The sequence below is a fragment of the Aptenodytes forsteri genome, unplaced genomic scaffold (assembly GCF_000699145.1).
Source record: "Aptenodytes forsteri isolate BGI_AS27 unplaced genomic scaffold, ASM69914v1 Scaffold63, whole genome shotgun sequence".
NCBI lineage: Eukaryota > Metazoa > Chordata > Aves > Sphenisciformes > Spheniscidae > Aptenodytes > Aptenodytes forsteri.
In genome coordinates, this window is record NW_008794709.1 from 2,131,983 (window position 1) to 2,146,041 (window position 14,059).

Here is a 14,059-nt window from a genome sequence, read left to right on the forward strand (position 1 = left end):
CAAAAGCCTTACTAAAATCCAGAAAAACTACATCCACTGCCTTCCCTTCATCCCCTAGGCGAGTGACCTTATCATAGAAGGATATTAAATTAAACAGGACTTTTCCTTTGTGAACCCATGTTGACTATGCCTGAACATTGCATTGTTCTTTAAATGTCTTTCAGTAGCACCCAGTATGATCTTCTCCATAATTTTTCCAGCTACTGAGGTTAGACTAACAGGTCTGTAGTTTCCCGGGTCTTCCCTCATGCCCGTCTTGTAAATTGGAATAACGTTGGTTAGCTTTCTGTCAGCGGGGACCTCCCCAGACTCCCAAGACCTTTGGTAGATGATTAAGAGGGGTCCTGCTATAACATCTGCTAGCTCCTTCAGTACTCTGGGATGAATTCCATCAGGCCCATCATCCCATCAGATGTTTGAAAACCAAGTATGGTTTGGATTTCAGTTCTGTGGCTTGTCTCATGCCTATGGCATGTTCCTAACTAGAAAAAGCGCACAAGATAAACCTGCATGAAACATGAGTCCAGTTGCCCACATCACCTGTTTTGCACTTGTATTGAGATGGGCTATTCATTTTTGGAAATCTGAATTTAGGATCTAGAGGTGTTCAGAAAACCTCTTACGTAATGATATTCCAGGACTTGGGAAGTGTTTGTAGCAGTACTGACATGGGCAGAGCAGGAGGCAAATCCTAAAATCCTTACTTAGTATTTTCTTAGTTTTTATTGAAATAAAACTCCTGCTGAAGTCAACAGGAGCTACCCAGGGAATGTTGGGCAAGGCCTATTCTCCACTTACTGATTTTTTACTCCTATTTCACCATTTATTTATTTTTAATGAATTTTACTTCCCCCTTTTATTAGCCTGAAACAGCTGACAAGCCATCACCTGAGGCACTTATAAAAACAATGATACTGTTAGGCAGCAATTTGTGGTCTATGACACAGGACCACTTAACTTTGCTCAAAACTGCATGATATTGATTAAAAATAAAATAAAATAAAATAGAACAGTCGGGAAATAAAGAATATATAATAGGTACAGTGTTTCCAGCTAAGTGCTGCTTCCTTTCTGCTCAGTGGTAATTTGTTATACTAAGTGTTGTACACTCCAGGGTGGGGTAACGGAGAGCATGCTGCCTACAACGTTAAGGAAGCAGTTTACATCTGGAAGGCAGATGACTACCTGTGCAGTACGACACTCAGCACATTACAACTTGGTGAAATACTGGAGTACATGCAACAGACTCATGAACAGGAACGAACGGGTATTAAAGTCAGTGGCTCCATGAGATCTGGGATCAAATATGTATTTAACTTAAACAGCAGTGTCTTCTTATTAGCAGAGCATAGTGGGTTGTCAAACTGTCTCCTCAGAAATGCTAACCAGACGTTTAATGTTAAGTTACTGCTAGAGAATGTTGGAACTGCATATGTTGATTCAAAATGCTCATCCTAGCAGGGAAAAGCACTTATGTCCCCAGCATACATTTTTTCCTGGAATGCATGTACACACATCAGTGGTTTCTGTCTTTCTGAATCTGCAGATCCTTAACAAATTTTCAGGGAAGACGTGGAGCTCTACATAGCAGACTTCAACCTGCCGATGACAGGCTTGCTTCTTTTAGGTACCTTTTGCAGACCTCAGAGAGCACAAAAAAACCACCATGAGAGCGGCACAGCTATCTGTATGTGAAGAGACCCTAGTATCACAGCTGAAGAGCAGGGAAAGCTGTTTTCTCACATCCAGCTGAACTCTACTTCCACTGAAACCAATGCTTGCTTTACCATTGATGCCAGTATGACAGCTGAATAGAGGCAAAAGGGCTTCTGAAAGCCCCACCTGTAAGGTAAAGCCAGAATACTGCAACTAAAAAAAATCTGAAAAGGTAAATAGAGAAAGACTGAGACTACAGAGATGAAACCCCCTTAAAATTAACTAAGAACATAAAGCAAGTAAAGTAACTGGAACTTATACAAAGAAATCACTACAGACAACACATTTTGTAGTGTATTTGGGGAAGTAGTCAGGGAACATAGTAATTGGTGGAAGTATTGTATTAGTGAAAACCATGCTCATCTTAATGATGAGCCCATGTACCAATGCGTTTCTAATCTGCTGCAAAACTGGCTTTCTTGAAAGAGATATAGCCCAGTAATTACCTCACTGCTCATCTAACTTTGCTACCCCTGGCAGTAAAATAACAGCATCAGTAACAACTGAAAGTCAGGTAAACTACCATGCTTTCAGTGCCATCAGTTATTAGGGGCTACAACAAATTATCCTGGCTGTGGGCCTGGCCTTACACACTCAGGGCAACATTCAGGTGTACCATCACTCAGTGTGAGGTTTCAAGTAAGCGTCACCCTGGCTCATTCCAGCAGTATCCAGGATGACTGAACTGTGGGTCAGTCCAGAGGGAAATCCTGGCCTCAGAAAAGTCAAAGGGAGTTTCGCTACTGACTTTAATGGGATCAAGATTTCACGTAACAGGATGATAAAGGCTACAGCTTCTCTGACAGAGATACAAAATTAGTGAACACAGTAGGGCAGTGCCTCTGAATTTCAGTCAGGCATTTGATACTGTGCCTCATAAAAGCCTGCTATAAATATCGACTCACTGACTAAGACAGGAACACTGCTGCACTGATTGAAAGCTGCTGGCAAATGGCAATGGATCAAGCTGGGGAGAAGTGTCTGTGACAACAGTTCTCAAACTTTCTTCTTGTATCCTAGAGGAAAGCACAGTCTGTGCCTCCATACTATCAGGAACACTGCCAAAGGACACTTCCCACCCACCAAAGCAAGGGGTACTTTACCGTAAGATGGAGAGATGATGCCCTTTGCGAGGCTGAGCCATACCAGGTGGGTGTTTGCACTCAGTATTGTGACTGAACCAAGACAGCCTCGGCAGCATCACTGTCTCCTACCCTGGGATCCCAGCTGGCCCCTGCTCTGAGACCCCAGCCCTGGTGGACATGCCATGACTGGACTGACTCTGCTGCTTGTTCCAGAGATAAACTGGGAGCAGTCTGCATGCCTTTCTCTGACTGAATTCTGCCTCCATTAAGGCCTGGAGACATTCTGCTACTGACTCTAAGGGGAGCAACAGTTTCTGGCCCCTGCTGTTTCCCTCCGCCCCTGCTTTGCGATTCTGCTTGCCTCCCTCTCTGGCCCACATCTTGTGAGTGCTACTGCATCTGCAAGTGTGCTACTGCCCCAGCCTTTTCCTTCCTGCCACACTCGGTGCTCTGCTCCCTAGGGTTTCTTCTGTATAATGAACAGAGAACACTACGAAAAGAAAAATTCAGGATAAAAACTTGGCAAAGCTTGCTGGCAAAGATATCTTAGCTTGCTAAACAGACTTCCAGTGAAACGGAAGAACCCTAACGTCTACAATTACACTAATAAATAAGGACTATGCTTACTGTAATATAAAGGCTCTGATCCTCCATCATGAATGTCAGCTGAACTTTTGCTTTAGACTTCAGCGAGTAGGCACAACTCAAGCACATGATGCCATGCTACAGTAAAACACCCCACTGGACCATTACTCTTGATTCTGGAGGGCAGTGCTGCATTTGTGAGACACTCAGGAGACTTGAATACTGCTTCTTCCTCCATCCTCAATCTAATGAGTGATTTAAGGCAACTCATGTGGTACCTTTATGCCCCTGTTTGTCTTCCCTATCCTTTGCATTCCATGGAGAAACTGATCTTCTTTGTAAATTAATATGAAAGGCAGGAGTGAAAAGAGCTTGTGTCAAAGCCAGGCAGACAAAAATAAGGTAATGTGATTATAAAAGCAAGTATTTAAAAAGGTAAAAACATGCATTTGAAAGGTTGTTACACAAGAGACATCCTCCATCTGCACTGGAATATCGGCCACAGAGAGTACTATGTTAACCACGGTTGCTTTGCACATCACCTTTCAGCCTCAGAGCTGAACCCATTACATGGCCCCTGGGAACACACATTCCCTGAGAACCGGGGTTGGGTTACTGTTATGTACTGCACCGCAGCTGACTGTGGAATGAATGGTCATGCTGAGGAAAGCAAACAAGACAGCCTGCAAGGTCCTGGAGATCACTTTCAGCTATAAGAAAGCTTCTTTATTTTTATACCTTCTATTTAACTGCTAAGCCTTTTGTTTGAAAGCCACAACGGCAGAGAGCATACTGCAGGCATAGCACAGAAACATCAAAGCAGACAGAACAGGTAGCAGCAGGACGTCTTCCAGAGTATCATAAAAAGAAGCCTAGACAAGCTCCTGCATTTCAGCCAGGAATAGCTTCAAAAGGCCATTTTGGCACAGAGTGTAAAGTAAACTCATTTGGAAGTGGGGTAGAGGTGTGTCCCCCTAGTTGAATCAGAGACTTTCAGGGACTGCACAGACTCTCGAGGCTTTGGAAAACAGAAGGTTTTTGAACACCCCAAGTTTGTTAGCATGCTTTTAGGAATGGAAATTATCCCTGTGCAGGAGATGAAAAACATGAGCTGTACTAAACCATGTTCAGAGAAAGGAGCTACAACCAGAGAAGGCAACTGAACAGGTCAGGGCTGCATAAGTGCTCAAGCAGGTGGTGCTGTCAGGACAATGAGACTTGAAGTAACAATAACCTTAGTCACAGAAGCAGAGAAACTAAGCAGGTAGCTTAACAGATGTGGGAGGTGGATGAGACTGGCTTAAGGACCTTGGACTAAAATCTGGGCTTGATACCTGACTTTGACATTGACCTCCTGTGCCTTCTGGACAATTCATCTTGGTTGAGTTCCCTGCTCACTCAGCAAAGTCAGCAGTCTGTGGGGAGGTGGAGGAAGGGATGACACACAATTTTCTTTCCACTCCTGATAGGGAAGATTTTTTTTTAACTATGTGGTTTAAGCTCCCTCCCACAACTCTTCAAGCCAAAGACACTGGAGTAATCACATCGCTAGGGACAATACTTCAGATCCAAAGCAAGGAAACAGCTCCTTCCCTCACTGCAGTGAACATGGAGCAGGAAGCTCAAAAAGCCCACATCTATCATTTCATTCTTCCAAAAGCTCTCCCCAAAGCCATGGGAAATACGGCCATAACAAAAAGGTTCCCACATCTGCTGGTAGCTGTTGAAGGATGCCTATTCATTAGCCTATGGCAACCCAGAACCCCACAGGCATTCCAGCCCACTTCCATTTTCCAATGCCACCATCATTCAAAGGCAAGAACACTGTCTTCCTCTGACATGGAAGGAAGGAATGTAGTCTCCCCTGAGCTGCTTGAACGTGCAGTTCCCTATTGAACCAAGTCAGAGCGTGCATTTATGACCATTTTCATTTCACATTTACTTTACATGTGTGACGCTTTGTGTCTGGCATGAAAAAGTGAGAAAGTGTCGTCTAAACACACAAATTTTTGCTGCACTGGCTTGAAGAAAGGCTGGTAGCCTCATTAAGAATCTGCTGCTTGTTTGAGAATTTCTACTATTCTCATGGAAACAAATTCAAACCCATTTCTTCAAGGGCCCTGGGAAACAAGCAGGAGCAGTAGGGCTCTGCTGCAAGGAGTCCCGTGTCGATGCAAACACCCTACTCTTAGTGCAAAAGGGCTGGAGGAAGCATGGCATTAGCACTTTGAGAAGGCATAGTAACATCACAGAAGGTGCATGAAAAGCCCCAGCATTGACTGTTTTGCTCCCTGATGACCCCGTTCACAATTGCACAACACCCCTATGATTCTTATCATAGGCAAGGATTAGTATACATTCAGCTGTCTTCATAGTGATCTCATAGACAAAAACAGCCATTGGCCTCAATTGGCCAGAAACATCGGTGCATTCCCACAGCAAACCTCAGCTTGGAATCACCAAAATAAACCTACACACTTTTATGATTAGAGGTCACATCTAGTGTGGGAAGAAGGATGTGAGTAGGAAAAAAATTGGATCCACCCAGCCTGCCATGCCAACATCAAACTGCTGTATCAGAGCACACATTGAACATTCCCACAGAAATTATCAGCAATGGAAGACTGACAATGCCAACATGTTATTAAACAGTCGTCATTTGGCTCAGAGTCAACATCTTGCTGAATTGAAAGGGTAGACAAATAGAGCTGTCCTCTATATTCTCAGAACGGTATCTGTCCACATGTATTTGTCTGGAAGACAAGGGGTTTGAGTGAGACTTTTCTTTCTCTCTCTCTCTCTTTTTTTTTTTTAAAATGAGGACTCAGAAATTGATGGAGCTACCACAGAGCTTCTGATGCCTTCCAACCAAACTCTGGGCCCTGTTCCTGGACAGAATTCCCACACACCCCCTCCACCCTTTCTACACACTTACCATAATGGTGTGATGTGGGAACAGAGCACGGACAGACTTCACAAACTCCACAAAGTGCTCCGAATAGCCATTTGCCACATCCAGGCAGATGTATCTGATAGGTGGGATGGCCTCTAGAATACTTGTTAACTTGTCCAAATCAGCTTTTCCACTACCTGAGCTTGCTGCTACATGCTAGAAAGGCAGGGAGAACAAAAGGGAGTAGTAGTTTGTAAAAACTGGGATAAACACACACTTCGTATGCCTTTTTCTGCACAGTCTTGGGAGGACTTGTGCTGGAAACTAGTGAAAATCATACTATATAATATGAAATAAATACCTTCCTGGGAATTTCAATGTGTTAGTTCTGTTTCGTTTAACGACTTTAAAATAAAGCAAAATTAGCATTTTATCAGCTCTTCATTCACAAGTGGATTCTCATAGGCAAATATAATCATCTGAGATGTATGAAGGCTCAGCTGTACTCATATTAACACAAACACAGAAGAAGCCCTAACTTGGTATATTCCAGGAAGGCAGAGTGGCAAAATTTGGGGCGCTGTCAGAGAGTGGAATCTGGGTCTTTAAGTTCACCAAACGCTCCCTTGATCTACAGAATCACAGAATAGTTGAGTTTCGAAGGGATGTCTGGAGATTATGTAGTCCAACCCCCTTGCTCAAGCAGGGTCAGCTACCATTGAAAACAAGCAGATTGCTTCCTCCTTTGTCTTCCTATGAGTTCTTTCCAATAGAAAAATAGTTTCCACAGCTGTTGGCCCACAAAACCTCTGCAGAGATCCAAGGTCACAGAACAAGTCAGCATTTAATCACAAGGAGAGCCTACTCCAGTGATTATGAACCACAAATGAGCTAAGTGCCAAAATGTTCAGGCACAGAATATTCCTGGGACCACTTTCTACCCTACAGTGGCATATAAGCAACCCTGAGGAACCTAAGTGATAGGCTGGCTTTCAGACAATCCTGTAATCAATAGTCTTTATAATATAATTCTAAAATGTGCCACAGGTAAAGATACAATACAGCTGTGTGATATTCTTTTCTATACAGAAAAAGTTTCAAAACTGCACTGAACTCCAAGGAGGAGGGGTGACAGCCAAGCATGCTCTTATACTGCCTCTCCTGGTGTAGGGGCCTGCCAGAAGAACACAGAAGAAATCTGGATATGAAAAAGTCGGAACTTAAGTCAATGTGTAAATTTACTAAATGGTGTTTCTCTGTAATGGCTCAGGTTAGGACCCTGTGAACAAGTGGGGCATCACAGCTAGTAGTAGCACAGTGTGAGCTCTAGTGCAAGGAGGTAAATGGAGGACACATACGCTCTGACAACTTTCAATGCTCATCCCTGCTTAGGCCCAGCCCCTAGGCCTCTCCAGCCCACAGGCTCCGGGTCTGCTTGCACACCTGATAGCAAAGACTCTGCCTAACACAAGGGTGTGCAGAGCCAGCTTGTGGTTGGGTTACTCAAGGCTATTCACATTTGTGGTCTTCGGCTTCTTCCTCACCAGCACTACCACAGCTCCCAACAGTAACAGAAGCACAGCAGTTAGACCTATTCCCAAGTATTTCCTTCTTCTTTGTTCAGGATACTTCTCTGTTTCCATTCCAGGCATATATAAACTTCGGGTTTTTGCATCTTAATATAAGCACTTTCACAATGGATTCACATAGCTGTTCTTTTTAAACCAGGACAAGCCACTTCCCTTGATGCATTTAAGAACAGCAAATATCTTCATTCCCCAAAACCTCACTTGACAACAGTATTCCCAAGAGACTCCAGTGTATGTGAGTTCAGAACAAAGCAATAAACCATAATAATTTACAGTACGAAAATGTACCTCAAGGCATTCTGGGTGATTGGCAGCAAACAGTTTCCATTCTTCCAGAGAATAATGCTTGTGAATCGCAGTGAACATTGCATGCTAGCAAAAATAAGAAAACTGATATTAATGTCCAAGTTAGTCATCTTTCCCTCAGCTGCAGAATAACAAGATATCAGAAATTCCCATTTTAAGTATAGGCTCATCCTGCTTGAAAGAAACAGTAACAGCGAAAAACAGACCAGGCAACTCCAAATGGCTCTTCAAAGGTAACTTACCATACTTAGCCAACCTTTCAGGGTCAGGTTTCTGATGTGTTTCATGAAGTTATGGTCAATATTTTGAATGTGCTTAAGCACTGCAAGAAATTAAGGTGAGCCTTGAGGCCTGAGGCTAATTAACTAGTGACTCCTGACTGCTGCAGCTTTATCAGTAACCCACACTTTCAAAACTGTTGTCAGCTAATATTCTTTTTCTGGAAGGGAACACAATATAGACCTCAAAAACTAAGCTCTAGAAGCTCCACCTGAAGCTGAACTACACCCAAGATGGAAGCTTCCCAGTAAGCATCTCCAGTAAGATCTTGTATCTGGAGCCCTGTCTTTGGTAACTGTATTGCTGTAAAAGCACAGCTGCTTTGCAGTGAAACCACACCTTCTTGTTCTGGATTTTTTAACTCCTGCCCCCCTGTTCTCCAACAAACATAGCTAAAAATTAACAAAGGCTGCTCACTGTCACCCAGTGGTTTCCCAATTGCTGCAGAAATGAGAATCAAGACTTACTTTTGCCATAACCACGGCCATTTCAAACGTCCCCACAGTGTCCATGTTTGCCACTATAATGGGAATTCCTGTATATGTCTGCTTGGAGTTGCGGAAGGTGAAAGTGCACGTGAGGTCGACCTGCAATGAAAAGGCACACATTCTTTTAAGTAACTGATAGCAATCTAACAAGAGTTTTGCCACTGACTTCAGATACAGTAGGTTTGGATGCTGCTTCTTAATTTTCCTCACATTTCCTGTTCTTCCTCCTTTCATTCCACTATAACCTCACTTAATTTATTACAACTTCTGCCTTCCAAATAAGAAAGAAAATATAAAAGTAAAATAATATTTTCTGTGTTAAAGAGAGTTCTTGCTGAAGAAAAAGAGAATCAAAATTTTTAAAAAAAGAAACAAGTCAGAAGGGGTTGGAAAGGAAAGAAAGGACAATGAGGACTGTGGATTATTTTATACAGACGTAACCTCAGCTGTTTGTTTGGCTGCCTGAGAAACCCAAGTCGAAGTCCTAACTCCACAGAAGTCAGAACTGGAATTCCCTCTGTCTCCAGGGCATAGAGGGCTTTGTCCCCATCTTTAATGTAAATGACAATATAATAAAGCAAGCTTTTACTTTTGGCTATGGTTACCAGCACTCTTGCCATACAATATGAGCAATCATACCCTGGCTTACTAAACCATGAGGCTGCTAGTTTCTAAGTTAATTTCTTACAACTGCGTCAGCCTTCACCTTCAAAGTTATTTCTTCTTCAGCATCCTCAAATGATCGTGGTAACATCAGGCATTTTGTTCCTTACATTTGCAAGAGGTAATATCAAATTTAGATCAGTTCCCACTGGTCTATTTAGCATCTTGCAAAAGGGGGAAAAAAACCCTCTAAGAAATATCTTACAGCTGTAAGATATCTTACATTTCATTACACATTAAATATCACATTTCATTTCATACACATACACATTTCATTCACATTAAATATCTTACAACTGTAAGATATTAGGTTAGCCTCTTCAGTAACAGTGAAAATGAAGGCTCTTTCATAGTTTTCATTACTCCTCACTTCAGCTTTAATCCAGGAACATTCAGAGACCTGAACTGAACCTGGATCCATCACCAGAAAGGAAGCAATATAAAAAAATATAGGACTTTGATTATTTATTTACAACATATTTTGAGCACTGTCATATTGCAGGCTGCATTCTGATGGATTAATATGATGGGGGGTTCATTACTAATTTGTATAAGAGAAGGAACTTGGTGCCTCAGTGACATATTGTGAAACAGGTTCTCATTTTGTATAAGCTCATAAGGGAAGGGTCACTTTGGTGAACAAGCTAAGATACATCTTAATGGAGAGACTCACTCTTCTTCCCATTTACCATCACAGAGGCCCAATTCTCCACCCATCACTGATAACATTCTTACAGGAACTTCAGCTGCAGCTAACATGAGAAAATAGTATGAAGAAGATAGGTATGAAATAAGTACGAGAATTTAATGGATTTTACTCCCTTTTAATGCAACTTATTAACTAGAACGAAGGAAAAAAAAAGAGTATCACACAACCACTTCTACACAGACAATAGTACCAGAACCCCTGCCTTACAGTTTTACAGAGGAAAAACATCTCTTTCAAATGAACTTAAGAAAGAAGTGGAGAAGAAGAGTATGTTTAAGAAAAGACTGAGGCAAGATGCAAAGCTATGCAGGGAACACAAGGCCATTACTCTTTCAGTGATTCTCACCTCCACTTACTGTAACTTCTCATATGTGACTTCCTTTAGCCAGCTGGCCAGATGGGTCTCATGCAATTATCCACACAACTGATAATACTGCAATGGCAGGCATTTATGAGAGATAATTGCGGGGCTTCCCCTAATGAGGCTTTTGTTCTATAAGAGCAGGAGAAATGGCACACTGGGTTGGAGATGTTTATGTGGTGCCCTAGTTCTCCAAACAGCCAGTACCAGATGTCTGGAAAGGGAACATAAGAATGAGGCAAGTTTTGAAAGACTCTTTCCCCAGCCTACCTTCCCAGGTCCCAAGAAGCTGATGTTTAGAGACCTTCAAAGACAAAGGTCTCCTCCAATCCATTGTGCTAAATAGCCACTCATGGACAAAGAACTTGCCTTGTAATTTTTTTAACCCTTCACACCTTTAGCCTCTCCAATATCCCATAGCAATAAATTCCAAAGATTAATTATATGTTGCATAAAAACTACAACCTTTGCCTGATAATCAGTGCTTCCTACTTCTTGCTTTGTGAGAGACAATCAACAGCCACTTCTCAGTTTCACCTTTTCCATTCCACTCCTCACTTCACAGACTTCTAGCATATCCTCCACAGCTGCTTCTTCTCCATACAGAATAGTCCTAGTATATTTAGTTTTTTCCTCCTGTGGAAACCAGTCAATACTGCTGATCATCCGGGCTGCCATTCTCTGTACCTATTTTAGCATATTACGCTGTTCTTGTGAAGGGATCACCAGAACTGTGTACTCAAGATGAACATACTGAGGAGCATCACAAAGCTAACTGGTTTTCCTTACTTTCTCTAGTAGCACTTCTGACCATCTCTTTGTCTCTTTCTTGAGTGGTAACAGCAAATTTATAGCTTATTGTTCAGAAAATAACTTCTGACTCTAGGATTGCTCACCATCACTCAACAACAGTAAAAGTTCCTTTAGAAAGAAAATAATGAAATGTATTTTATAACTCCTACCTAGACCTTCAACATATGAAAGTACTAGGACATTGGCTGTTCTGTTAAAGTTCCCTGGACCTACTTGAATTTACAAATTTAAATTAATGACTAGACTTCCTACAGGACACTTGTCTGGTGAACTTAAAATGAACAGCCTGCAGAGGCAAGTCCAGCAAAGGCAAGAATAGCAGGCTACGTGAGTACCAAGACCCCACAGACAGATAATGCTGCTCTTACTCCAATCATTGCTTTAACCAATTTTGACACTTGAATTCAAGCTTCAAATTTTCTGGTATCTTTTCAAAAAGAGAAAGCAATCATGGAAAATGAAGACAGTGCAAGGAATCAAAACCAAGTACCAACATAGCAGACCTACAAGAAGAGCTGCAAACACCCCAAACTGACTCTCTAAGAAGCTGACTTAATCCTAGTTACTGCATAAAAAGCTATCCTTGCGCAAAATGAGGCATTCACACCAGAGAAGCAGACGCTTGCTGATATAAGCTTCAAAGCAGCAGCTTGCTGGGTAACAGGCACTGTGGTATGCTGCCTCTGTTCCTCTGCCAGAACTATTTATTTATATTCTTGTTTTGAAGCAGACTGGGGCTGTCCACTTCATTTCAGATCTGGCTCTCACAGACACTGTTTATTCCTGTTGCTACAGCCTCAGTGACGGTGTCCAATTTCTTAACCTTCATCAGTTTTCACTGACCCCCCCTCACGACATACACTTTTTCTCATGTGAAATGTTTTTAACAGTTCATCATAGTCACCCGTTGCAACCCTGCCATATCAGCTTGTGTTCCTCCTATCGTTTTCCCTTCCCAGCAGCCCTTCTTTCCACAGCCTGCACACAGCTAAATATACAAAACACTGCACTTGAAGGAGCCATGTGTCACTCAGTGGAGCACAGCTCCACCTGTTTGCCAGGCCAGCACAGTGAATTTTAAAGAGGGACCATAGGTCCCCAAGCAAATGGCCGGAAAGGGCCTACAGGCCTTATGAGCAGTAATTGCACACAATGAGGAGTTACTCAGCCGGGACACTGTTCTTTGTAAATTAAAAACGACTAGCCTGAGATTACCTTTCTACTGAGAGGGCCTCTCCAATCTTACACCTTCATAATGGCAAAAAAGTTTCGCTTAGTTGTTGCCCTCAAAATCACTGGCCATAGGCCTGTAATAAACATGGCCACCCTGCTTCCCTTTCCAGTCTTGTCTTTCTACCTCCCTTGATTTGTCTCAGTCTCTCTCTCTTACAACTCCACTTCCCCTGGAGAAAAGCTTAATCCTCTTTCCATCCCCCAACACAACGTAATTCCTTCATTAGTCAAACTAAATCCTTTGTTAACCTTGAGGTTACGTTAGGTAAATGAGAAGGCACCTTCAATCCTGAGGCAGCCATCTTTTTTGTAGAGGCAATCCTCACGGGATTTCCTGGGGTCTTTCCTGATCCCTGCTGAGAAATAACCACAGCAATATCCCGGCTAATGGTGGCCCTGGGCCAGCAGGGACGCAGAGGCCCCAGGCAGCCTTGGCCGCGGGAGGACGGCTAGGCTCTGCCAGCGCAGGTCATGCAGCAGCAGGAGGCAGGTCGCGGGGGTTAACATAGGCGAGGGTGAAACACACCCCACCGCCCCAGGTTTCCACCTGATGGGATCCCAGCCTGGGGCACCCTGTGCTGCGGGAAGCGCTCCCCAGCGTCTTCGCTGGTTGTTTCTTATCACTAGTATTTTTTAAAAAGAGCATGTCAGTTACTCGGTAACAGCACTGCCCACAACCCCCGAGGCTGAGGGCTAAGACGCCTGCCGGCCCGCACCCCCGGCTTTTGCCGGCCCAAGCTGCGGGGCGCGTAACCGGACACCCCCCTGCCCCGGAGAGGGGCTGGCAGAGCTGTCGGTTTACCGCTGCCCCTACGGCAGGCAGCCCCCGCGGAAACCGGAGGTCACCCCCCGCTCAGCGCCGCAGAAATCCGCAGAGGCACCTGTTAGGCGCAAACAATTCCCCCCGCCTCCCCCTTTTATTTTTGCTGAGGAGCGGGGGAGGACAGCGCGGCACCGGCTTGCAGCGCCTGCCGCCTCCCGCTCCGCCGGGGCCGGGGCTCGCCTCGCCAAGGGGCGGGAGGGACACGCCGCGGGCTCCGTGACCCCGGTTCCCCTCCTCCCCGGAGCAGCGGCATCCCCACCGCCACGCAAAGGGCGTTTCGATCGGGGAGGGCATTGCTACGTTAGACTGGGGAATAAAAATAAAGGAGGGAGGGAAGGAGGGTTAAGGAAGTTAGGCGCTGAGAACGGAGAAAAAGCATGCTGGGTTTCAGTGCCCCCACCTCTGATCTGCTTTTGAGGCTGCTTCTTTTAGGTCTGAGCAGGACATCTTTAAAGTCCAGTTTGAGGTCTGCGTCTACCCGGGGCATCTTGCCGGGGTGGCGGGGTGCGGGGGCCG

At 43.9% G+C, this 14,059-nt stretch overlaps 1 protein-coding gene across 2 annotated transcripts in view; it reads right to left on the minus strand.

Moving 5' to 3' along the window:
* The window catches only part of GMPR (guanosine monophosphate reductase), a 53,157-nt gene extending 39,104 nt beyond the window's left edge, over positions 1–14,053 (minus strand). Inside the window, exons 1-4 of one of the 2 annotated variants that reach the window (XM_009273713.1) lie at positions 13,944–14,052; positions 8,921–9,040; positions 8,157–8,240; positions 6,322–6,495 (exon numbers count right to left, since the gene is read on the minus strand). In XM_009273713.1, coding sequence (XP_009271988.1) covers positions 6,322–6,495; positions 8,157–8,240; positions 8,921–9,040; positions 13,944–14,030 — 465 coding nt within the window. In that variant the 5' untranslated portion in view covers positions 14,031–14,052. Of the gene's footprint in view, positions 1–6,321; positions 6,496–8,156; positions 8,241–8,920; positions 9,041–13,943 lie in introns of both variants that reach the window. The other variant, XM_019470617.1, reaches the window with a different exon arrangement.
* Positions 14,054–14,059: the final 6 nt, after the last annotated feature.